The sequence below is a fragment of the Argentina anserina genome, chromosome 2 (genome assembly GCF_933775445.1).
Source record: "Argentina anserina chromosome 2, drPotAnse1.1, whole genome shotgun sequence".
In the NCBI taxonomy this organism is placed as follows: domain Eukaryota; kingdom Viridiplantae; phylum Streptophyta; class Magnoliopsida; order Rosales; family Rosaceae; genus Argentina; species Argentina anserina.
This window is the reverse complement of record NC_065873.1, coordinates 5793631-5808019: the sequence shown is the minus strand read 5'-3', so window position 1 is coordinate 5808019 and position 14389 is coordinate 5793631. Positions and strand designations below refer to the sequence as shown.

Here is a 14389-nt window from a genome sequence, read left to right as displayed (position 1 = left end):
TTGAAATTTTCTCAAAATAGAAAGTGCAACCCATGAAGGCAATAAGTTTAATAAATAAAGTGTTCTCTTTCAAGAGATATAACCGAAGGCATAAGGTAAAGATGAACATATGATCTCGAGCTTTGCAGATATATACGACTTCTGAAACAAAATCCAGGTGGGTTCATGGAATAAACAAAAGCCCTCCATTGGTGGTGGGTTTTTTATAATTACAAGTTGAATAATTTTAATTTTGAGAGACAAGAACATGGCGTAGTGATTGTATTTTATACTCATGTCTGCAAAAGTGATACCACTCATTCATATCTCATCTTGGTTAGTTATTGAATCATTGTTCAAGGTACCATTAAAAGAATCCGTACTTCACTGCAAAGAGTTCATAAGTTCTTAACCTCTTGAGTTGTTAATTGATTGGGTGATATAACTAGTTCTAGATTTTTTATGAGTGACCAACACCAAAGCTACAGAAGTCGTATTTCTAATGCATTCAATAAGAACAAAAAAAATTTGTTTCTTAATTAATTAATTACCCTGCATGGTATGTGCTGTGCTTTTAGTTTTTAACTGAGTACGTTTGTGTAAATTACTTTAGACTCGTGAGTCAAATGAATTACTACTATTTGCTTCTCTATACATATATGGTGGATCTCATTAATTAGATTGTAAAGTCGTCATATATATAGAACGTACAACCTTCAAACGCCTGGCCCGAATCAGAGGAATCATTCCCTATTTGCTTCTCTATACATATATGGTAAGCAAGGGCATGGAACGAATGCATTACTGCCGCCCCAAAGCACCGCAGAAGCATGCAGAGCTTGATTAAGAGGCTACAAGGCTAGAAACAACCCCCATCTAGAAGAGACGATGGAAAACGAGGGTGAAAACCAGAAAAATATAAAGATGAAGAAGCCGAAAAAGGGAGACAAGCTCTGGGTAAGGGAGACATGCTCCAAGCAAAAGCCACGAGGGCGGAAAAAGCCCCTCCCGGACCAAAGCGAAGCCGCCATCAATTGGCCGGGAGAGGAGGAGGTGGTTGAAAGTTTGAGTCGGTGCTAGAGAGAAAACCTTGGATGGGTTGTTCGTTGTAAGTTGTAACACGTAGGATGGAGTCGCTCTCGATCTCAACAGTTCATTTTTGTTAAATGCCAAGCAACAAACCCCGTTACATGCCTCAACAACTTTTATAATTCATAATACGAGCTCAGTATATATGTAGCACGGGTTTAGCTAAAGCCGCAACTCCGAACCTCTCTCGATCATCTCAAACTACAATCCAGCCCCATGCCTCTAAAACAACAGGCATCATCAATATATATTATTAATTTACTAAGAAAATGCACGAATGATCAACAAAAGAATTACACTAATTTAAATTGGTCAAGAAAAAAACAACCAGAAAGATGTGGACATAATTTTTGGAGCATATTCCTTCGTGCATGCAAGTATCTAACCAAACCATGAAATAGTTCATTAGGCTAAATATCAAAGGAGCCAAACCGCTTTCACCGAGCTACCGTTAATACTAAATTGTTCACGAATTGAGCAGTAGTTACATTTGGTTCGCGCCACATGCATACCTCTCTTCCCAACCTACCCAGTTGCAATTTCTCCAAGTTGCAGAAGCCCATCGCTCAACTGTAAGCAAAGATCTCTCTCTCTCTCTCTCTCTCTCTCTCTTTTTCTAGACCATAGTAATTAACCACTAATTCCCATCGATCAATATTCCCATTACTATTGTTCCTTGTAATTTCTCCATGTTAAAAGCGAAGACTGATATTGGACCATGCACGGGTCGATCATTTCAGCAAAGAAGCTATTGATCTTTCCGTTTCTAACTTTTATTCATACCTCTTAAAATGACACTTAGATCTTTATCTTTTTCCTATATAAATTTGACTTAGTCAATGTATATGAAATTACCAAAAAACATATAACAATAAATATACAAGAAAAGAAATAATTCTTTACTTATTTATTATAAAATACAAATGTAGATAATTATCTTTTATATTTATTGCTAGACAATCCAAAATGGGATATCAAGTTGCATTAAATGATTTAATTGATTACCTTCTTTTTTTATAAACATCATTAGTCAAAATTTTAATGTGGTTGATAAACATCAAATTGAATGTGGATGATTTAATGTATAAACTATATAACTATTTAGAATTTCTCATAAACTTTGATTTGAGGCAAAAAAATAAAACTCGTTCGTAAGAGGTTAGAATATTTCATATTCGTTGATGAACAAAACTTGTTAATTAGAGGTTAAAATAATTCATTTACGTTGATGTTACTATCAATGAATGAAAAATATAGCTTACCAATTTATTATGAATTTAGAAAACGAGTGGAAAAGTGATCGAATTAATTCGAGAAGATAGTTTGTGTGATTATTATGCATTTTTCAAGTTGTATATAATAAATAAATTTGACATAGAGTAGGAAAAAAATTAATAGATAGTAGTATGATTTTATATATCAAATTAGATAATGAGTATTTGAGAAAACTTTAGAGGTCTAAATAGTATTTTAGATATCTATAAAAGCAAAATAGAGGTCTATTGAGTAAAAATGTCTAAATAATGTTGTTAGATGTATGAACAGAATGTGTTGTTTTAAGACCATGCACAAGTCTTAATGCTTACATTTGCCCCGTAAAACAAAGATTTTATTAACTAAATCTTTCACATTAAGGGGGGTGTATTCAATCTAGATTTCAAATGATTTTGTTTGAATTCTTATAATCCGTGGAATTTTACTAAATTACAGAATCCATGGATTATTTAAACTCTGTATAGATTTGAGAAGAATCTATTGTATTGTATTTGGAAGATTTTAATAGATTTTACGATGGTATGTTGACAAGATTTACTAGTTACTTACATCCTTATTAATTTTATACATACATGTTAAGCAATAACAAACATCCATATGTATTATTAAGGATTAATATCTCATTTTTACATAATCCTAAAATCACATGAGTTTGATTCAATTTTATAAACTTCCATAAGCATCGATAAAACTAAAGTACAAGATCAATAACACAAAGGTGCAACTATCTTGAATGAGGATCAAAGATATAATAACAATTTTATAAACTTTCACCCAATTAACATTCAATAGTATTCTAAAATCTGAAATTTGATTGTTATACAATTGATTTTTTTAGGAAATCAACTATTAGTACAATTATAAAAACAACCATCATTTCTTTTTTGCCTACAACAATTATACCAAATCATAAGAAAAACCCAGAAAATTGATTTGAGCAATTAAAATAAAACACATAATTAAGAACATAAAACTTTCGATCTTATTGAGAGAGAGAGAGAGAGAGAATACATCAAAATCTCATGTTTAGATGCTTGATTTCTAACAAGCATGATATAGTGTAAAAATACTTCAAAATCTAACAAAATCAACTAATAAATGAAATCATTCAAAATCAATCTATTTTTGAATACCACCAGAATTCATAGGAGTTTTTGAAATCTTAATTGAATACGTTGAGATTTCAATGGATTGTTTAAAATCTTAATTGAATACCACAAGATTTCAAAAGATTCTTAAAATACAAGAAAATCATATAGAATCCTAGTTGAATACACCCCTAAGACTAAAGAGGCATATAATCGTCACCAAAGTTAGTTTCACTATTCCAGATCAATGAAGATTTGAAATATTTGTAGGTTTATAGGTTGTATACTTATATTTAGGTCTACATTTAGCTGAGTGGCTTTCATAGGTTATTAAGTAAAATATAACCGGCTATGATTTTCTGCATGTCGCATCATGATGAAACGAAGTACACTAGATCCACTATAAAAAAATTTAGAATAGTAATTGAATAAAATAGGTTTTGAGACCTCAGAAGTCAGAATCACTTAATCAAAACCTATAATTACATCCTCCACCATATGTGAATCAGTGAATGGTGGAGTCATGCTTACATTTCCACCAAAGGGACTCAAACATTCATCTTTTGCATTAAGAAGTTCTCTTTGGTTCTGATTCGATAGAGTTCGAACTGAGAAGTTGACCTTCCCTAATTTAATCATCATCAATATGACATTCTAACGAAATGCTATAATTCATGTCAAACTTATCGTACACGTTTCGTTGATACCACACTTAATAATGTTTTAGTAGTTTGCTTCTTACATCCTAATCAAACTTTTACAAGATATCGATCATGACCATGTACAAGATTGGATCTCATCCTGTTGATTATTAGCTGACTAACAACTTGAGAGAGACAAAAGAGCACAAGCGTAGGAATTGGCTAATAGCACATTTTTGATCCACATGCATGAGATAGAGGTTTAAATTAGATTCTAGTGCATGCTCAACCAAAATATATGCTTGGTCGGCTCCTATTTAATTAAGTCAACTTATAATGTGCCCCATACGTACCAGTACCCTAAAATGAATTAAGGTGTTCTTGAGTGTGACTTTGAGAAATGTGTAGCTAATTTTTTGTTAATTATTGTTTTAGAGCGTATTAATATGATTTATATTTTTTTAAGAAGTAATTTCATGTGTTTTTTTAGGGTGAACGTCTATTTAATCCTTGTATTTTTGGTCGGTTATTTATTTAGTCCATGAAATAAATATAGATGATATTAAAACTTCAGAAACTAAATAAATGACCCACCAATAATATATGTATTAAACAGACGTTTGTTTTTTTTTTAATTAGCACGTGATAAATTATAAGAACTTAGAATCTACTGACACTCCATTCATTTTCTTGCCTGGTTTTAGTGCACCTTTGTTTTCAGAAGTCAACTCTATCTTTACATCATCATGGAAGATTCTCGTTGTACTTTGATCTTCTACTTTTCTTCCCAATTTCTTTTATATATATGCTCTAGCTAGTATGTTCTACAATCTATAACATATCCTGCTATTCTACTCTTTGTACAGATCACGTTGTGTTTAGCGTTTTGATAAAGACAAACACACTAGCTATATCGTTGAAATTGAGTTATATTAATTAAGTGGCACACAAACGCAATGATGTCAACTTACACTAAATAAATATGAGAATGATGAAACCAAGCTAGGTCTCTAAATCAGGGGAGGTCATTCCTATTTCGCTTTGTGGTCTCCACGTTCAATGGTATCTGATGTCCGTATCTGATGGCCAAATTAGTAGTAGTTCATAGTTGATGTTTATCGCTTTCTTTTTTGCCATTCAAAAGGTCGATCATTCTTGTTATGATGATGACCAAATTGATGCACTGTGGGCGGTGAGGAATTCAGGATTAGGTGAGGAGACTTTTCTTAACACTTGATGCCATGATGTGAGTGACTTTCAAACGGCTGAGATATGAATTTTTCAAACCACTGCTGGATTTGGACATATATGAAATTTATTTGCTCGATCATGTCATAAGCTTGGTCCATATCACAGACACGTCTCAATGGTAAACTGAAATTCTTGAAAACTTGGGTACTCAAAAGTTAAAAATGCAATTCTATGGCTGAAGTTGTTGGCCGGTGTTCATACACTGAACTAGGACGCATTCAGTGCTATATTTCGAAGGAAACAGAGGCCGAGTTTGTCCCGACATTTTATTAAATTATGAGCTTAAATTATTAAATAATCTAACTAAGGTGTTTGACAAATAAAAACTGTAAGTGATTATATGAGAATTTCACACACACCGATTGCAAATTTTAAAAACTACAAATTTGAGTTTTTTGATTCTGAGTGAGAGATTATAATCTGTTTATTACCTTACTATCATATTTTTTCAAATTCACCACATTTTTATATCAATATTCACCAAACACTTCAAGTACTCACAGCTCAGCTCAAATTAATTTATCATTTAGTTCAGCTAAAGTTGATTATAAAAACTCACCACCCATAATGTTGGAGATTCTTCTAAATCTCACACGGAAGGAGACGAATAAGGACCTCTCTCTCTCTCTCTCTCTCTCGGTAGTAGTGACGAGTGCTGACAATAGACAAGCTCTAAACAATTATAATAGTCAACGGATCGATATATATTGTAGATCACGGTGAAACATACAATGAAACATGGAGCTTTCTACTCTGGTCCAACCCCACTGTGGTCTGACCCTGTCTAACGTTTGTCTATGTTATCACTGTAGACGTACAGTAAAGCAGTGAAGTATTTTTTTACCGTAAAAGGAGGGATGTCGGTTTGCACGTGACCAGAAGAGTGGATCTGCAGAATGAGAGGCCACTATAAATCCTATCCAATTAGTTAGTGGGTTCGTTATTCCATTCTAATACCTTGAAAATATGGGTTAGTCAATTGGCCGTGTATTTCAGTCAGAATCCACCGGAACCGGTTAAAATATTCAATTTTCTTTAAGTTGATCCGTTCTCTGACCCCCTTTCATGAATCCACCAAAGTTTATTGTTTTTTTTTTGTTAAACTACAGTCTCAGTCGATCATGGAGGGAAATGCAGTCGTCACTGTCAAACGCCCATGGCAACAGAGCTTTCATCCAACCAAACCCAAACCCCATTTCAAAGCAATCACTACTCAGACCTACTAAACTCCCACCCAAATCATCTTCTCCTATCCACCTCACACTAAGATCCCACATTCACTCTCTCCCCAAAACCCCAAATGGCCCCAACCCACCAGGAAGCCGCAGTCATTAGTTGCTCCAGTCCATTCAGGCATTTCCTCGAACAGCTTCAGTGCCAAGAACAACCAGAGCTTTCGAGACTGGGTTGAAGCCGCGAGTGAGGCTGTGTCCAATGCCTTTCCCGGTTGGGTTTCATTGGGGTGTATCTTGGGCTTGCTCAGTCCCAAGGAATTGATTTCCGACATTGTTCTTCAGTATTCGGTTTTGGTTATCTACATTGCGTATTTGATCCATTTGTTGCTTATCAGTGTGTGGATATTGGAATGACTGCTATTGATTCAATTCATCAGTTTCGCGATTCCCTAACCAAATACTCAATTACTCACTTTAAAACTTACCCTCCTAGATTAAGATGAGTTTACCCCTCCATATTTTTAACCAAACTTACTGATTTAACAAAAAAATATTGAACAGTAACTAACTCTTCCAATCGTTAGTTCGATCTGTTAGGACTAATGACTTGCTTCCACCTGTCGTCGACAGAGTTGGACCAAAGTAGTCCGGGACCATTCCAGAACACTTCATGAAACATACAATGAAATATAAGGGTATAAGTGCACGTTTGGTACCCCGTACAATTGTGGAGCTCCTTAAATCTAGTACTAGTCCACCCTTCCCCTAACTGACCTTAACAAGTATTAATCCAGCTACATTTGGTGAGATTGGACTAGGGTGGGTATGACTAAATCAAAGAACACAACAAACCCAACCCAGAAGAAACAACCCATAAAATTATTAATTCTAATCATACCCAAATTTTATGCAGAAGCTATTAAGTTAATAATCCTAGCTATCCAGATTTTTGAGGACTCCACTGTAACTAAGAAAAAGAAGACCACGAACAAATTAATTACATCCTACCATCTTATTCATATTAGTTAAAATCTCAATGATCCAAAATCAATTACATCTTACCATCTTACCCAGATATCCAAATCTTTCCATATCGTAAAATCTCATCAATTTAAATTAGTTTTGCAATACCCAAATTCCCAATTACCTGAAATTGAATGAGAGAAAGATAGAAGATAACAAAGAAAATAATGAAATTGAAACTAGCCTTCTTACCAATTCGAAATACTGTATTTGTGTTATCCCACACCTATGATCAATTTGCTAGCTTTTGAACGGTATAACAAGTGTGACAGCAAATTTTTTATCAGTAAAATATTTTTCTTTTTATGTTTATTATTAGAAAATAATTATTTTATTAACTATGCAATTTACCACAACCATGAAAATTGATGTTAAAGCTGGAATTTTTATTGAAAATAATGTATGTACTCAAAGTATAACTAATATACTAGTTTAAGAACAACTTTTTAGGTATGACAATTATTTTGTTATGAGACTTATAATTTTATATGTTTTTGTCATTAATAAAAATATTACTTTATTGACTACACAATTTACCAAAAACACAACTATCAATGTTAAAGTGGTAACTATAACAAATTTACTATTCTTAGGCAGTTTTACAAGTGTGGCAATCAACTTTTTGTGACAACGAAAATTTTATATATTTTTTATCAGTAATGAAATGATTACTTTAATATTCTTACAACAAACACAACAATTATGTTAAAACGATAATTTTGTTCTAATTTTATTAATTACTTCAATTTAACAAAGGTACTAGTTTGTGACAACATTATAATTGTGACAACAATTTTGTTTTCAATGTGATAATGTTTTTTTATTTTTTTATCATTAATGTTGGATTATTAAAATGACTATCTGATTTACCACAATGCACACTTATTGATGTCAAGATAGTAACGCTTGTTCTAGTTGTAGTAATTACTTCTAAAACTACATTATTTACAAGATTATCAACTATTTTACAATTTTAAGATATTTATGTTATGAAAATGATAAAGTTAATATTAGACTAATATATATATATATATACGTGTACTTAATATTGTAAATATGTTTTTAATTATTATATCACACGTGGTGTACCTCCTTAATGTTATTAGTTCATTTTTACTGTGATTGTTTCTGATTGGTTCTTATATGTAAATAAACTTTTACTATTTTTACCACGTACATGCTAATTATACCCTGACGTAATATGATTGGCTGAGTATATCACATGACAGTGTCACGTGGTGTGGCGGGTATACAGAATAATTACTTCAAGTTCTCCATCTAATAAAAATGTTTTAATTGTGATATTTACATCTTTACTACTCAATTACAATAACCATAATAAGTGTGATCCTAAGTTGTAATTTAAGTTCTAATTAGTGTAAGTTATTATTTGACAATACAAATTATATGGTTTTGAATAAAGTGTTACACATCAACTTTTAATTAAGTAACTTGTTAACCAATTCAACAAGTTTCTACTTTATTAACTTATTAAAATAAAAAATAATAAAAAATGAAGGTACAAGATACATCTTTACCATAAAAGTGGGGTTAATCTACTATACATCAATATATGATATACATCTCACATCCGACGGTTGACAACAAATATTATTTTTATGACCCTACTCACAAAACAATATCGACCGTCAGATATGGGATGTATAACATACATTGATGTATAATTAGAATTTAAAAAAAAAAGTGAAGGATTTGAAGATTTATTAATGAAGTGTTTATATCGATATCGTACAGTCCATTTTGAATCCGTGCAAGAATAATTCTATACTACCATCATGTATGCAAATATTGCAATAAACAATAGAAATCAAAGGACTCCACTTGGATAGTTGCATTAGTGTCCACGTACTTTCATCCCTAAGCGATATCATCATTAATTCATTATACTATTGAGCTTCCTTCCTGGCCAATCAACCGTACAAGAACAGAAACTCTCATCGAGCAAACTGGAGAGGAAATGAGAACGGGTCAATCATCATTTGTCTCTTGGAGCTGGCTCATCTTACATGCTCTACTTGTTTTACTGGTAATTAAGCTATATCACTTTCTTCGATTTTTCTTGAGCTGATCTATTTTAATATGGCATACATGGAGGACTTGAGCATTGATTTGCATGCAACTCTCTTAATTACTATCAAAATTCCCATGCCTTTCGATCCGTGTTCAGTGTTCTCCTAGTAATTTTGTGATTGCATGAAGATTATGATTTCTCATCATTTTAGCTTAGTATTCGGGTTCTGCACATATTTTGTTTCATTCTGAATGCCTAGAGCATGAATATATGCCAGGTTACAGAAGGAAATAGTGACAGGAAGATCACTATCGAAAACAGGGATGAAGAACATCTACTCCTACCAACCCATGATCACGATCACCTATCATTATCTTCAAACAGGAATCAGATGGACCCTTCCCTAAATGTTTTCTTCAACCCAGTAGATCTCAGGCTTGGAAAGACTATGCCCATATATTTTTCCAAAAGAGACCCTTCTGTATCTCCCAAGTTACTTCCTAAACAAGAAGCTGATTCCATACCTTTCTCGACCTCAAACCTTCCATATCTTCTTGAATTCTTCTCATTCCCTCCGGACTCCCCTCAAGCTAAAGCCATTGAATACACACTGACGCAGTGTGACCTTGAACCCATCAAAGGAGAATCCAAGTTCTGTGCCACCTCCCTCGAATCCATGGTTGAATTTGCTACTGCCCTATTTGGATCAGGCACCCAACTTAAAGTCCTGACCACCTCCCCGCTCTCAAACTCAGCCACCCTTCTACAAAACTACATCGTTTTGGAAACACCTAATGAGATCCTTGCTCCAAGAATGATAGCTTGCCACACCATGCCTTACCCTTACGCAGTTTTCTACTGCCATAGCCAAGAAAGCCAGAACAAGCTGTATCAGGTTTTGCTGGGCGGTGAGAATGGAGAGAGGATTCATGCTGCTGCTGTATGCCATATGGATACTTCTCAATGGGATAGAAGCCACGTTTCCTTTCAAGTGCTTGGGTCTGAGCCTGGAACCTCTCCTGTTTGCCATTTCTTTCCTTCAGATAATCTAGTCTGGGTGCCATTGCCAGCTTAAATATCAGTTTACTTGGAGATGTGTGAATTTTACTGATGTATGGTGCCGTGGAATGTTGAATACTCAGATATTGAAATCAGGGAATACTTTGATTGATAAATATATATATATATATAAATAAAAAAATAAAAAAATATATATATAGCTCCTATCGAGTGAGCTTCTTTTAGTTAGCGTGATTCAAGGAGCCAATTAAGACTTGATTGGAGCAGAGCTAATTAGAGAGTAATTTGTGTTAAATGTAAGAATAAATCATGCAATAGACAACAAGCATCAGTCTTTTTTTCTTGGCATCAGAGCCATTTTTTTCATTCCCTGTTTTTTTCTGGGTTTATTTTTGACAACTTGCAGCAGTGACCTCACCTGGGGATTGAGAATCACAACACCAATGTCTGTTCCTTCAAATACTAGAAGAGCAGCTTGTGTGTTACCTTTTTGATACACAAGCCTTCCTAAAAGAGCTCTTGCTTCCTCATAGTTTAGATAACCACATTCACACAGAGAGGACTCAGCTTCTTCAATATTGCTATTATCCACCTTTGTTGCCTTGTCTCCACTCGAGCTTGAGGCTCTGCTCAAGCCCACTGCCACCTCCCTCCTCCTACTGCCCAGGTCGCCTGCCTGCCTTTGTCAGACTGGTATACCGAACGGCCCCGACCGGTGCGCTCCTCCGCCGCCGTCTGCGTAGCTAGAGTCGGCCCCGCTCGGCGAGCTCCCTCCGAAGCTGCTCCCGCTCGGCACCTCTCTCCGAAACTGCTCCCGCTCAGCGAGCTCTCTCCGAAGCTGCTCCCGCCCGGAGAGCTCTCTCCGAAGCTACTCCCGCTCGATTGCCGGTGCAATCTGACGGATGAGAAGCTGCTCCCGATCCGATTCTCTAATCCGAATCGTGTAGTTCGTCAGGGCATTTCCCGGTTTTGTGTTCATCAGTGCACGTTCGCCAACAGTGCAAGTGCACCAGAGGCACTACAAGTGCACCGACAATACAATTGCACTAGAAGCAAGTGCACCAGAGGCAGTGCCAGTGCACCAACAGTGCAAGGGCACCCGAGGCAGGTTCCTTTCAACTTTTTTTTGTTTCCGTTGCATAACTACTGATTTGTTGATTATTTTACAATTGGTTCTGGAAACGACGAAGAAAGTTCTCAGATTACTGACATTTAGAAGTTTGAAGTATCTGTCAAGAATTTTGAAAGTAGTTCCTTCGGGGGAGCCAAACTCAATGTGACCAATTTCCGTAAATGGAAGAGAATTATGGCAGCTCATCTTCGAGGAATGCACAAGATGGGACATGTAACCAGAGTAACTAAGGCTCCTACTATAGATGATATTATTGCCTACACTAAGTGGGACGACGATGATGGTCTTGGAATGTTAGTCTTGTGGAAATCAATGAATGAAGAGATAGTTGATCTGTGGAGGCATGTGCACTGCGCAGGCAATATGTAAGACACTAGAAGGCTTATATACTAATGACTCTGATTTCATACAGGTTCATCAGTTAATGTGCACAGCTTTGGCGATGCAACAGGATGGGCAACCGGTGGTGCAATATTTCACCAAACTAAAAAATATTTAGGCTGAGATTGATGTGAAACGTCTTTGCATGATCAAAAATCAGGAGGATATTGTTTGATACCAACATGAGAATGAGCTTGAGCGAGGTCACCATTTCCTAAAAGGTCTTGATGCAAAGCATAACAGTGCGAAAGGAGAATTGTTCTGAAATCTCGAGCCCCCTAGCCTAATCACAGTTTTCACGTATATCCGTAAGGATGAGTCCGAGCAGGAGATTCTTCATCAGACACGAATTGAAGTTTTCAGTCATACTGTTCATGCTAGATCTCCAGGACCCCTTCAGCAAGCAACTTTAGCTCCATTTCATCAGCAAGGACCACCACCAGGCTTCGGGAATAAACCCCGCCCTCCTTGCTCTTATTGTCATGATACTAACCATGCTCGTGCAACCTGTTGGAAGTTGTATCCACATCTTAGGCTTAAGAGGCCTAATTATCGTCCTAAGGTGAAAACAGCTATTCAATTCATCCAGGAACCAGATATTTATGGTGTGGTTGGACATGATCATCATACAGCAGGAGGAGCAACACCTACCGCATCCATAGTTGGTCATGGTAAAATTGGTATGACATTAAATATTTCTAACTTTGTTGGTTTTGATACATGGATTATTGATTCTCGTGCGTCTGATCATATGACTTGTGACAAATATTATTTTACCATATTGTCTCCTCCACCAGCACCCTATGTCACTAATGCTAATAGTGAGGCCTTCCACGTGTTAGGGAAATGGTCAGTTCGTATTACTCACACAATAGAGTTTCACAATGTGCTATATGTACCTGCTTTATCTCATCATTTGATATATGTCTCACAATTGAACACTGACGCTAAGTGTTCTGTGACATTTTTCCTATATATGTGATCTTTCAGGATCTTTTCACCGGGGAGTTAATTGGTCGGCGATATCTAAGGGGTAGGTAGTTTCATCTGGATCAAACATATGCAATGGAGAAACCGGGGGCACAGTCTCAAACCGCTTTAATCTCCACTTCTGACAAGCTAAATGAAGTTTGGTTATGGCATCGTCGCTTAGAGCATCCATCTTTTAGTGTTATGAAAAAGTTCATGTCTAATTGTTTATTAGTGTGGATGAGTCTTTTTTACGTTGTGAGACATGTGTTTTGGGCAAGAGTCATCGATCTATTTATTCCCCTAGTACTTCTCAAAAAAGTATTATTCCTTTTGAATCAATTCATTCTGATGTTTGGGGACTCTCCAAAGAGTCTACTGTGTCAGGAATGTGGTATTATGTGTTATTTATTAATGATTGCACACGTCTTTCATGAATTATTCTCCTTAAAACTAAAGATGAGGTTTTTTCGGCTTTTCAAGCTTTCTATACCACTGTCCAAACACAAAATAATGCCACAATTAGAGTTCTTCATTCTGATAATGGGGGTGAATATGTGAATCGTGTCTTTCAAGAGTTCTTTAACACACACGGAATTGTTCATCAAACAATGTGTCCTTACACACCTGAGCAGAATGGCGTTTCTGAAAGGAAAAATCGTCATTTATTTGATATGGCTCGGTGTATCCTTTTTAGTGCCCATATGCCTAAGTACCTTTAGGGTGATGCTGTCATAACTTCTGCCTACCTTATTAATCGTCTTCCCTCTCCTGTCCTTCAAGGAAAAGTTCCATATGAAGTGCTTGCATCTCATGTCTCATTATCCTATTTTCATAATCTTCCTCCCGTGTTTTCGGTTGTGTTGCTTTTGTCCATCTTCCCAAACACCAGAGGTCTAAGTTGGATGTCGGGGCAGTTAAATGTGTCTTTGTTGGGTATAGAGGACATCAGAAAGGGTACCGGTGCTATCATCCACATACCAGGCAGTACTATGTCACTTTGGATGTTACTTTCTTTGAGGACATGAGCTATTTTGATACTGCTCTTCCAGGGGAGAATTCATATTTTGAAAAGTTGTATCATGGAGAGGGGGAGACAAGTGAGTCAGTCGATATGACGCCCAGTTCAGTTGAGATTACCAATGTGTCAACTACACCAGCACCACCAGATGATTCTGGTGTAGTCACTCTCGAGATTCCGGTATGAGAATGTGACAACACAACTGCCCCTCATGTCTCTCGTATTATTGTTTATGCACCTGACCAATGCTCTCCTGGTACAGAAGATCACTCATCTGAGGTTAGTCATTCTATTGGGGCTAATACTGTAAAGC

At 35.8% G+C, this 14389-nt stretch overlaps 2 protein-coding genes across 2 annotated transcripts in view; one reads left to right on the top strand and one right to left on the bottom strand.

Annotated features, from left to right (window-relative positions):
• LOC126781944 (coatomer subunit gamma) overlaps positions 1-14389 on the bottom strand; it is a 169146-nt gene that overhangs the window by 144162 nt on the left and 10595 nt on the right. The window lies entirely within an intron of this gene.
• On the top strand, positions 9438-10712 carry LOC126781956 (BURP domain-containing protein BNM2A-like). Its single transcript, XM_050507087.1, has 2 exons — positions 9438-9568; positions 9831-10712. Exons 1-2 carry the CDS (start codon positions 9500-9502, stop codon positions 10626-10628), a joined length of 867 nt encoding a protein of 288 aa, XP_050363044.1. The 5' UTR covers positions 9438-9499; the 3' UTR covers positions 10629-10712.